General features: G+C 53.2%; 1 protein-coding gene across 1 annotated transcript; it reads right to left on the bottom strand.

Moving 5' to 3' along the window:
* Positions 1 to 1,189: 1,189 nt before the first annotated feature.
* LOC122367902 lies at positions 1,190 to 5,200 on the bottom strand. Its single transcript, XM_043341427.1, has 2 exons — positions 4,119 to 5,200; positions 1,190 to 1,505 (listed from the first exon to the last, which is right to left on the bottom strand). Exon 1 carries the CDS (start codon positions 5,188 to 5,190, stop codon positions 4,120 to 4,122), a length of 1,071 nt encoding a protein of 356 aa, XP_043197362.1. The 5' UTR covers positions 5,191 to 5,200; the 3' UTR covers positions 1,190 to 1,505; position 4,119.
* Between the last annotated feature and the right edge of the window lie 7,560 nt (positions 5,201 to 12,760).

A 12,760-nucleotide genomic window follows, 5' to 3' on the forward strand; every position in this document is an offset into this window, starting at 1 on the left:
TTTTTAAAGAAATAAAAATTCAAAAAAATTTGGTCCCAAAGTCCAAAAATACAAATGAAAGAAAACTCGATATGTCATATATCAAAAATAGCGTATTTTTCAAAATTTCAAAAATACACATTAATCTCTGTTTCATTGCAAGTTCAATGTAATATAACATTTGGCATTTGAATAATCCGTCTTAGAGTTACAGCCCGCCAAACTTAGCGCTGCAAAGCAAGATCCAAAAAATGTTATACACCATAACTCAACAAATACTTATCTGATAAGCCTGAAATTGTTACAGGTGGATTCAGAGCCCCTGATTACCCCTGAGACCAATTCTCGTCAAATTCCGAGAGATGAGGGTGTCAAATTGGAAAAAAGTGGTACGATCTATCGTGGAATGCCCCTACTGTGACTTGTTTTGCAATGGATGTCAAATGAGTCAGTCTGTAAGTAATGACCAGTGGTGTATCTAAGGGTGGGTCATATGGGTCATGACCCCCCACCCTCTTGGGGCCCGGGGACACCACAGGCCTGCCAGGGGCACCACCGGCCTGTCAGGGGCACCACAGGCCTGTTGGGAGCACCATCAACCTAGCAAGAGCACCATAGGTCTGCCAGGGGCCCCACCGGCCTCGCAGGGGCACCACCTTGGGCCTGTCAGGGGTACCACCACAGGCCCGCCAGGGGCACCATAGGCCTAGCAAGGGCGCCACGGACCTGTCAGGGGCACCAGAGGCCTAGTATGGACACCACATGCCTGGCAGGGACACCACCGGCCTCGCAGGGACTGGGACACCTTGGGCCTGTTAGTGGCACCACGTGCCTGTCGGGGACACTCCAGGCTTGTCAGGAGCACCACAGTCCTGTCAGGGCCCAGGGGCACCACCGGCCTCACGTGGACACCACCGGCCTCGCAAAGGCATCATGGGCCTGTCAGGGGCACCACGGGCCTGTCGTTGGAACTTCAGGCTTGTCAGGGGCACCACAGTTCTTTCAGATGAACCGGCGGCCTAGCACCATGGCACCATGTTTGGCCGAGGTCGCGATTCGGCGTATGTCGCCTCGCATTAGCCGCGCGTTTGCAGTCTCTTCGTGGTTTCAAACGTTCAAACATGGGTGTAGCGGACTCGTTTGTCCACCGAGGCGATCTTCTTCTATTCATCATACCAGCAAAATTGCGCAACACATCTGTTTATTCGTTTTAAACCAAATGTATGCAAATTTATACTGATAATAATAAAGAATGAAAATCGATCGCCTGTTTTGCAAAGTTCAGCGGTCGCACCAAACAACTAAAAATAAAATCCGCGAGACAAATACACGTTTAAAGGTTCTTCCAATGTGGCGAAATATTTGATTCATCATCAGCTCTTCCACTGGAAGATATTTATCGATATATAAACGTATCTGGTCCGTCACACCCCGGCCTCTCTCAACAATGCATGTTGAGACAATATGTGACGGCTGGCATGTTCTATTACTTCACTCGCGGCACGGATGGCTCGCGATAGGCACATCTTGTTGTTGTCACCTGCCAAACCCGGTGTGGCAAGCTACGCGCAGCTACTTAGCGACCTACACATGTCCCAGCTGATCAGGCAACAGACTCATCAAGATGGCTCGCTTTTAGATCATATTGTCATCCCAGAATCTGACGTGAAAGCCACGGCTCGTGTCATACCATTTCATTCAAGTGATCATGATTTAGTGCTCGCGAACCTAAAGATCCCTGTTGTGCGAGATAGGCAGACGGAAGTAGTCGTTAGGTCTTCCCGACGTCTTGATCGCGACGCACTGTGCTACGACCTTCTCACCGCTGATTGGTCTTCCGTGTACGCTCTCCCAGGAGTTGGGGACAAGTGGCGAGGCTTCCTAGATGTTTGGAGTCCCATCATTGATACGCATATGCCTCTAGTCACGGTGAAGCTTCGCCACCCTCCCTGTCCCTGGCTGGACGACAACCCCGAGCTCAGGGAGATGATGAGGGAGAGGGACGCGGCGCGTGCGGAGAGGGATCGTGATCGGTGCGGGGAGACCGAGCGCCGGTACCGGCAGTACCGGAATGACGTTAAAGGGGCCCAGGCCAGGGCGCGGTCTGCTTTCTTTGAGGCTTCTATGAAAAATTCTCGCAAGCAGACTTGGAAGGACATTAGGAAGTTTCTCGTTGCCTCGGGGAAGAGGGGCGGAGCTGGCAGTAGTGGTGCGCCGGTCACGGACCGCACACGGGAATGGGCAGAGAAGCTCAATCGGCACTTTTCGTCGGTTGGCCCCAGTATCGCTGCGTCCCTGAGTACAGTGGCGGCTGCCGGGCCACAGCTGTCACCCCGGCCGCCCCGTGTCTGCAGCGGCGCATTCAGGGTGAGACCGGCCACTCTGCCGGAGCTCTCCAGTGCGCTAGAGCGGATGAACTGCTCCAAGGCAAGCGGACCGGACGGCATCACGGTCAGCATGCTCAAGCTGACGTTTCCGGTCGTCGGCCCTCACCTGCTGCACGTAATTAACCGCTCTATCGTGAGCGGTGTGGTGCCGGCGGAGTGGAAGGTGGCCACAGTGACGCCGCTGTTTAAATCGGGTGACATTTTAGACGAGAACAACTACCGGCCTGTGTCAATTTTACCTACCGTGTCGAAGCTAGCCGAACGTGTCATATGTGATCAGCTGATGTGGTATCTTACGAGCTGTGACATTATCTGCCCCGAGCAGCATGGTTTCCGGCCGGCCCACTCCACGGAGTCGGCCATGCTTGACGCTGTCAGTTACATTTCTTCTCAAGTTGACAGGGGGCAGGTAGTCTCTCTTATAGCTGCTGACACCTCTAAAGCTTTTGACAGCGTTGAGCGTGGCCGGCTCGTGGAGAAGCTGGGCTGGTATGGTATTGACCCCTGGTGGTTTGCCGACTGGCTCAGTGACCGCAAACAGACGGTCAGGGGCGGCTCGGAGTCCCTCCCGGTTTCCCACGGTGTGGTACAGGGTAGTATTCTTGGACCGATACTTTTTACAGTTTTTACCAACGACCTTCCGTCTCACGTACCGTGCGGCAGACTGATTATGTACGCGGACGACACACAATTCATTAATACCTGTGGACAGACCAGTATCGGAGAACACGCAGCCGACCTAGAGGTCATGCTCGGGGTGGTCCAGGCATGGTACAATCAAAACAGCCTGAGGATAAACCCGTCAAAAACAGAACTGATCATGTTCGGAAAAAATCACGGAGCCGATTTTTCTATCCAGTTTGCCGGTGCAGTAGTTCAGCCATGTGAGAAGGTGAAGGTGCTGGGAGTGGTGCTTGACTCGCGCCTACAGTGGGTGGACCACGTGTCTTTAGTGGTGCGCCGGTGCTACAGCACCTTATCAGGTCTCTCAAAATTCTCCCATCGGCTGCCGAGTTCGGTCAAAAAACTAGTCGTCGAGTCCCTGGTGTTCCCACACATTTTGTACTGCGCTACTGTTTGGGGCGAGTGTAATAAAACCCAAAGACATAGGGTTCAGAAAATTCTAAACCATGCCGCGCAGATCGTGTCGGGATGTTCACGTCGAACGCACGTTACGCCACTTCTAGCCCAACTGGACTGGCAGAGCGTGGACTCCCTCATACGCGAGAGAGATATCATTACCGTCCACAAGCTGACACACTCGCATCTGGCTCCCGTCAGACTGAAACAGCTGCTAACACGGCGCAGTGAGGTGTCAAGCCGCTGTACCCGGGCTACGGAGGCGGGTCACCTGGAGCTGCCCCAGGTGCACTCTGAGCGGGCCCGGCGGCACTTTTGTTTCCGGGCCGCTATGAGCTGGAACGATGCCCCTGATGCTGTCAGGGAGCCAGTAACTGTCGCCACGTGTCGTGCGAGACTGCGATCAAAGTGAGCTTCTGCACTGTGATGACTGCATTTTAACTCTGTATCAACTTTGTGTATTAATCTGTAGAACGCGTCGCGAGGTACAGTGTTTTATAGTTAGGCTGTGATTCTTGTGCGGTGACAATAATATGTAGGTATGTAGAAACCATGTGATCATAATTTGTATGTAGGTACCAATACCATACATGATGCTTCAATGTATATTGACGCAAGCTTTAAAACCCACCATGTGGAGGCTTAAGATCGTAAATAAATAAATAAATAAATCTTATGTACAGCGAAGTACTTGTAGCACTACGAGTTTGCGAACGGGGCGGTGCAGCACTCCATGCACCGTCCGCACGCGAGCCGATCGCACCACTCCATCAGGGCCACGCACAGTGTCCGTGACCACTCCTCTGACCCACAGTCCACGGGGATGCTGAGGATCTGCAACGATCACCACGTCTCCCTCCTCCACGTTGCGAGACGACTGGATCCACTTCGATCTGTTTGCTAGCGTAGGGAGATATTCTCGTGCCCATCTTCTCCAGAAATGGTCGGCTAGCACCTGAGCGTGCTTCCATCTTCGACGAAGACACTCACTGCTTTGCACCTGCGAGCCCACCGGGTAAGCAGGGGTAGCGCGGCCGATGAGGAAGTGGAACGGCGTGAGCACATCGTCATCAGCTGCATCCACTGGGACGTGGAACAGCGGCGTCGAATTGATGATTTTCTCCACTTCTGCCATGACCGTCTGTAGCACCTCGAACCGCGGGGTCTGCTCCTTCAAGACGATCTTTAGCGTGTCTTTCACCGTACGAATGGCGCGCTCCCAAGCGCCACCTGCCTCAGGATCGGACGGCGGGATGAATCGCCACTTGATTCCCTCCAGAGACAGCTTTGCCATCATCTGGTCTTGGTTCAGCGCTCTGAGTTGCTTGTTCAGAGCCTTGTTTGCCGAGGTGAGATTCTTGCCATTATCTGACCATAGTTCTTGCACGTTTCCTCGTCGCGCCTGGAATCTTGATATCACCATCAGGGCCGCGTCAGTGTCCAGGCTGTCCGTCAGCTCTATGTGCACGGCACGCGTGGCTAGACACCTAAACAGTACGCCCCAGATCTTCGACACTGTCTTCCCCCGTTTCACCTTCATCGGGCCGAAATAGTCCATACCAGTCGCCCGAAAGGCGCCTTCGAGCATAGTGACTCGGGCCAACGGAAGCGGAGCCATTCTTGTCGTCTGTGGCTTCCCCTTCCGCACCCTACAGGTCTGACATCTTGCCACAAGCGAGCGAATCTTGCGAGCGGCTTGCGGCACCCAACACTTCTGTCGGAGGCTCACCAGGGCCCTGTTCATGAACCCCGGCGGTCGCTGCGGCCGCTGCGGTCGCTGCGGCCAGCCGGGTTGTTACGTCACAAAAAGGGGCGGGGCTCATGTAGTATGACGAATGTATGACGTCATCTTGCTGCGGCCGCTGCGATCTCTGCGGCCGCAATCCAGCGACCGCCGAGCCTCAAGAAAACTAATTGCACTGAACTTGGCGCACTGAAGTCAAATAGGCGCAGGCCGTGTTGTCATGGAGACGATTTTTGTAAACAAATTATCTACCGGTGTGCTTCAGTTGTAAACAATTGTCGGAAACTATTTCGGCAGCAGACGCTGTTCATGGAACGCTGCTGCGGCCGAGTGAGTGATGACGTTTCATAAATGGGCGGAGCTTAGAGCCTGCGGCCGGCCGCAGCGGCCGCAGACTTCATGAACAGGGCCCAGAACTGCGTCGTGCGCTCGGTGTCCCATTTTCTGGTGCAGGTGCTCGATCAGTAGCTCCGTGTATTTGTGGTCACGGGCTAGCACCGGCGGATTTCTCGCAGTCGGTGACAGCTCTGGAGACCGCTTCACGCGAGAGTCGAGGCAAATGATGCCGTCCAACAACCCAACGGTCATGCCTGAGAGCTGGCTCTTGTTTTTGTTCGGATGTCCTTGTTGAAGACATATGAGTTCAACACGGTAAGAATCACCCTGGACCCTTCTCGTCCATATTTCTTCCGCTTCACGTAGTTCATCAGCCGTGAGTGGTCCGCGTTTTCTTTCTCGGACAAGTTTGAGCCATCTTCGTATTCTGGCCGCAGTGCGCACCGCCACTGTCCAGCGCGAGAATCGGGAAAGATCTGGCGTGCTTTCTCGAAAATTGGGCTCGATCTTCACTGTTGTAGCGAGCACCACCGGTTTGGATTCCATGTCCGTCTCGAGAATGCCGGTTGCATCTGAGCAGTCATCTGGCCAGTCTGTCTCCGGTTTGTAGAGGAACTCTGGCCCTCGAATCCACTCCTTGTCAGGACACAAATCTTCGATTTTGTGGCCTCTGGAGCCAGAGTCTGCGGCGTTCATCGCCGTCGGCACGTAACGCCAGTCAGCCGGCCCCGTGACGTCGTGTATTTCCGCAATACGGTTTGCGACAAATACACTGTATCTTCGGTTCGTGCTGCGCAGCCAAGCAAGCACGTTCTTCGAATCCGACCAACATGTTGTCGACTTGATGCCGGTCCGTGTTTCTTTTCTGATGAAGGCTATCATTCTGCTGGCCAGGACGGCAGCTTGAAGCTCGAGTCTTGGGATAGACATTTTCTTCACGGGAGCAACGCGAGAATGAGCAGAGATAAAGCTCACTTGAATGCAGCCAGTCGAGTCGATCCATCGATAGTATAGCACTGCACAGAACCCCATCTCGCTTGCGTCGCAGAACGCGTGCAGATCGACAGAAGAGATGCCGGCCTCCTGACGAAAGATGTGACGTGGGATGTGTAGATCTCTCGTCTGCGTCAGCTCATCCATCCACATCTTCACCTTCTGCTGGACTTCACTCGGTAGTTCTTGGTCCCATTTGACGCTTGACTTCCACAGGACTTGCAACAGCTCCTTCGCTCTCAGGAGGAATCCTGTCAAGAATCCAATCGGATCGTACACCGACATCATTGTCGATAGAAGTGTTCTCTTCGTTAGCTGTTCCGGCGGAGCGATTGGCTCATAGGTTAGAGTGTCGAGGCGAGCTTCCCAGCCGACTCCTAACGTTCTTTGCAGCCGACTGTCTTGCTGTTCTTGCTCCTGTTGGACGGTGTGGAGGACTTCTTCAGAGTTTGAGGCCCACGGGCCCAGCTTGAAGCCTCCTTTCTTGAGTGTTTCTGTGACGCTGCCAATCAGTTTCACTGCCTCGTGTTCGGTGTCTGTACCGGTGACAATATCGTCCACGTAGGTGTCCTCTCGTACGGCTGTCTTCACTGCCTCGTCTTCGGTGAATTCGTCCGCCGTGCGCCGGAAGCAGTGCTCAGCGATACTTGGTGAGCAGGTGGCACCGAAAATAACCACCGGAGACTCGTACACATCAAATCGGCCCGTGCGACGTGAGCCCCGCCACAGAAATCTCAGAAGTGGTCGGTCTTCTTCTCGCACTTTGATCTGACTGAACATAGCTATGACGTCAGAGGTCACTGCTACTCTTTTCTCCCGCCAGCGGCACAGAATCCTCGGTATAGAGTTCATGTGGTCTGGCCCTTGGAGAAGAAAGTCATTCAAGCTCTTGCCATTGCTCTTCGCGGCAGCGTCTAGCACTAGGCGCACCTTGTTCGGCTTCTTCTGATTTTGCACCGCGAGCAGTGGGAGATACCAGACATTCTTGTGTCCTTCTTGGGCTTCATTTTCACTCAGTTTTCGAAAATGGCCGTCTGATACCATTCTCTCCATTTTTTCGTACACCAGCTCGGCGAGACTTGGTGTTTTGCCGTTTTTCTTTTGCTGAGAGCGATCCAGTCGTTTTTCCAAGGCAATGGCTCTCTGTTCTGCCATCGTTCGACTTTCAGGCATCTTCTCATCTTCGTTTTTGAGCAGAAGCGGGGCTGTCCATCTTGTTCCGTCGTATTTTGCCCCTTCTTGTAGCATCGTTTCCGCTTTCCTGTCATCTGGGCTGTGCGGCTTACTGAAGGCATACTTGCAGCCAAAGTGCTCTGTTCTCCAGATGTCGCTCAGATCGCCAGCACTCCCAGCCGTGCAGATGTCGCTGCAGTCGCTGTCGGTTGAGTAGGCGGCGGTGCCAGCGCTGTCGTCCCGATACATGTTCAGGGATTTGTTCAGAAAGTTTACGCACTCTGTCTCGGTGTCTTCCGTAGCGATGACGCGCCCAGTTATGGTCCATCCCAGTTTCGTTTCCTGGAGCAGAGGACCATTCTTCGACGTCTTGATGATCTTCTGAGTGGCGATGAGCTCCGCGTGGTCAAGGCCAATCAGCATCTGAGGCGGCTCATCCAGCTGTTTGATCCCAATTTCTTCGATCTCGGGAAACATGCGCTTCAGCTGTTTTGCCGTCACGGGATTCTTGTCTATTTGCAGCTCGGGAACAGTAGCCACCTTATCCAGCAGGTGTGTTGAACCGGTATGGATGTTCTCGATGGTCACCTGGGTGAGTTCACACGAGTTGACTGAAGTCAGTCCAGACATTGTCTTGATGCGCAGATTTTGACGCTTCCCGTGAAGTCCCAGTTCCTGTGCCAGCTTATCAGTCATGAGCGTGACTGAGCTTCCCTCGTCCAGGAAGGCGACACACCTTCGTTTTGTGGAGCCGGAGACTTCGATGACGACCGTTTTCATCAGAATGGACGTGTGTCCATCCTTCGCCGCGTTGATCACAGTCGTGCTTCCTTGAGCCGGGTGTAGAAGTCGATGATGATGTTGCGTGCAGTTTTCTATGCCACACGGTCCTGTTCGGTGACAGTCAGATGACTGGTGGGATGTGTTGAGACAGCGGACGCAGGCTTTCTTCGTATTAACCCACGACAGTCTGTCTTTCGGTGTCAGTCTCTGGAACTGTTCGCAGCGAGCTATATAGTGATTTTGGCCACAGCAGAAACAGGCCACTGGTCGACGCGCTGTGGCTCCCTGGGTTCCCTGGGCAGATCCGTTGGCTGCGTACACAGAGGTGGGAGGCTCGGCAGGTGGGCGGCTCGTCCTGCCGGCCCCATGGTAGCCATGGCGTTCTCGTTGGTGCTCGTGACGGTCGCGTCTGCTCGTGCGTCCGCGACTGCCGGAGCGGTTCTTGACATCATGTGACGGATGGCATTGCAGGCTGCTGCCGATGACGCCATACTGTCGATCCTTTATGTGCTCTTCCAGAAACTCGTGGAAAAGACCGCACGACAGCTTCCTCCCGTCTTCACATCGGCGCCGAGCGTAGGCGCCCCAAGCTTGCTGGCTCTCCAGTGGCAGCTTTCCCGTCAACAACTGCAGCGTGCGCAAGTTGTCCAACTCGCTCTCAAAGCCGACTGCTTGAAGAGTTGATATAGCGTTATACACTGCCGTGCCGAACTGAGAGAGCAGTTCTGTGTCGCTCGATCGTATCGTGTCGAAGTTCAGGAGCTGAGTCGTTACGGCGTTCGTCACTTGCAGGCGGTTCCCGAAGCGAGACTCGAGCGCGTGCATAATCCTCAGCAGAGGACACCCAGACAGGAGAGCTCCATGTACCGCTTCAAAGGCCGGCCCCTTGAGTCTGTCCCGCAGATGACGAATTATCTGCAGGTCGGTGAACTGGCCGGATCTCATGGCTTCATCGACTTGAAGCTTGAAAAATGGATAGCGGCTGTACTTTCCATCGAAGGGCAGAATGTCCAGTTTGGGGTTTTCTCTCACGATGAAGATTGAATCAGGACGGTGTGAGACTGGTTCAAGTACGTGTGAGTCTGGTCCAGGTTGGTGCGAGGGTGGCTCTGGCCGGTGCGAGACTGGCTCAGGCCAGTGCGAGACCTGCTCAGGTTCCAGCCGAGTTGATATCCGGCGACTGTCGTTCTCTGGCTGGGATTCAATGGCATTCGTCAGGTCACACCGTGTCACGTCTTGAGAAGAATGACGGAGGGATCGTGCACATTCCTCCATTTCTACCTGATCTTGTTCGTCGATCTCGGCAAGTTCCAGCGCGTGTCTTGCTCTGGCTAGTTCCAGCTGTCGTTTCGTTTCCGCCAGCTGTCTTCTAGATTCCTCGGCTGCTGCTTCAAGCCGTTGCTGCTCTTCTAACTGCCGCAGTCGTGTACTAGCAGCTCTGACCGATCTCGCAGACGCTCGTGATACCGTCGTATAGCTCGACCGGTGAGACTTGCAGCTCGAAGTTTCGTCATTAGTCTTGTTGGCATCGTTGGCATCCATCTTGAGGTCATGAGTTAGTTGGCAATTCATGATCGATTTTCATGATGTAGCGGACTCGTTTGTCCACCGAGGCGATCTTCTTCTATTCATCATACCAGCAAAATTGCGCAACACATCTGTTTATTCGTTTTAAACCAAATGTATGCAAATTTATACTGATAATAATAAAGAATGAAAATCGATCGCCTGTTTTGCAAAGTTCAGCGGTCGCACCAAACAACTAAAAATAAAATCCGCGAGACAAATACACGTTTAAAGGTTCTTCCAATGTGGCGAAATATTTGATTCATCATCAGCTCTTCCACTGGAAGATATTTATCGATATATAAACGTATCTGGTCCGTCACAATGGGATATGATGTTGCTCCCATGCATTAGGGTGGGTGTCAAGATCACCGGAAGGTCAGGTCAGATCATTTACCTTTGATGACCTCGGTTCACATTTTCGAGTTTTATATGTTTCTAGGCTAGTTTTTGGAGCTGAATTCGAATTAAGCAACCATTTGACCATTTACGAAGTAGTTTTGGTGCCTTCGTAACATGTTACGAAGCTGTCAGAGGCGGTTGCCACCTACTACGAATACCCGGCAAAACCCTTACTGGTTGACCTGACCTGACCTGACCTGGCCTAAATGCATGAAGACATCATCTATGATCATAACTTACATGATATTCGTGATCAGCACCCCGAAAAACCATAGCGGCCACTCTTTACGACGCTCTAACAGGTCCCGATTTTCCCGACTTTTGGGTCAATGACCTGACCTGGAAGGTCAACCGATGACCTAGGACCTTAAAATTGGGTATAATCGGCTTCCTTTCATCACGGGCAACACGGTCGTTTTTTTTCCGCGAAGCTCTAGCTCGATCAGGGGCCAACGGTCCCCCCACCCAATACGCTCGCTACTGGAAACACCAATACGGGCGAGGGTTAATGGATTATTAAAGACAATTTTCCAGGTTGCCCCCCCCCCCCAGTCAAATTCCCTTAAAATAGGCTCTGGTCGTTACACAGGGCGTAAAATAGATTGAACACAGACCGTAACATAGATGGAACACAGACCGTAACACTGGCTGCGTACGTGCGGGCACTCGGCCGGCCGGAACTGGGCTGGATCCATTGGGCAATGAACAGGTGCTTTCTGTGACAGCGTCACCGCTGCAGGTCAGTCAGGGACACAGACACTGCACCCGGCGCCCTTGTGCAATTGCATGGTACAGGGCTCGCGGGTTTTAGCGGTAGGTTTTGCACCTAGAAAATTTAGTGTACTTCAGGTTATATCTTCGTCGTCTTAAGCTTTTAAGTGTTGAAGATGCGATCGACTTGTTGGGTAATAAGCCGGCCATGATCGTGTAAAATGGCTTCATCGTAGATCGATTAGTTTCTGAGATATAACCGGAAATGTAAAAGTACAAAACCTACCGCTTAATCTCGCGAGACCTGTACCTGAGCCCTGAGCGCGCCCATGTGTCGCCCCCAGGGCGTGTCGCCGGACGGTTCTGTGTGTCGGACTGAAACCTGAACCTGCCTGAGTGTTATGCTATGACTCCCCAGGGCGTGTCGCCGGATGGGGCGGCCGGCTACCGGGACGGGCTGCGGCGGGCCACCAACGGCCACCCGCTCTCCGCCGAGGAGGTACAGAAGGTCGTCAGCCGGGTGAACCAGCTCTCCAGCTAGCGGCGCAGAGGTCAGTCACCGCACCGGGCGTATTGCACGGGGACCCTAACAGACGCCTCACTCCTTTCCCTCATCTCAGTTGTTCTTTCATTTTTTTATTATTATAAATAATGGAGATAGACCAGAGCATTTTCGGTGCATATATTAGGGTCATGTTACTCCAACGGGGTTGCGTTGTCGGCACAGTCCTGTCTGGTCTGTGTGCTGCGGCGATGCTCTGCCATCCGGTGACCCAACGCCACTGTCCGCTGACCGAGTTTCGTCTCTTTGCTGACCGTGTAACGTCTGTCCGTCAGGGTGGTGGCCGTGAACGCCTGTCGGACGGCGCCGGAGGGCAGCGCCGGCCGGCTGCTGTCACTGCTGGACCAGCTGCGGCCGCCGGACGCCGGAGCGCTGCCCGACTGGGGTCTACATCCTGGTATGTTACTGGGAGCGGCACGGTGTGTGTTGGGTGCTTCTGACGGTCAGTTGTAGTAACTGTTAGTTCCTCTACTGGCCACCAGGTGAAAAGCGTATTAGCTGTACAGCAATGTAGAGTTGCTTCAGCTTTGGCGTAAACTTTCTCCTCTTCCGCTCACCATTCACCACCAGAGTCAGCAGCGTCTCGGCTGGCGGTCCAGTCAGTCAGGGCGAGTGTCTTCACTCGCCACAGCGGGCCGGACCCATTACAGGGCAGCAGAGTTATCAGTTACAAAGCCTTGGCCTATAAAGAAAACCAGGAAATAGTAGCAATTGCATATATGTAATGACTCTACTCTATTACGATTGAGCTAGCGAAGCGTATTCCTGTAACGTTTTTAATAGGCTTGTAAGTCAGCAACCGCTGGGCTGATTGACCTGCGTTACTCTTTGTTGCGCGTAATCCTATCCCTTCCATCTCGTTATTGACTACAACTGATGTATCTTGGTGAGTTATTGACTACAACTGATGTATCATGGTGAGCGTCGTGACACGTGCGACGTGAAGGGCCAAGAGTGTTCGTTATTCTGCTGCAGTAGCGATTTTGGGTTGCTCATATATCTTGAACCCTGAACTGCCACGCCGATTGCGCTCAAATTTGGTAC

Source organism: Amphibalanus amphitrite, unplaced genomic scaffold, assembly GCF_019059575.1.
Source record: "Amphibalanus amphitrite isolate SeventyFive unplaced genomic scaffold, NRLGWU_Aamphi_draft 000904F_arrow, whole genome shotgun sequence".
NCBI classification, from domain to species: Eukaryota; Metazoa; Arthropoda; class Thecostraca; order Balanomorpha; family Balanidae; genus Amphibalanus; species Amphibalanus amphitrite.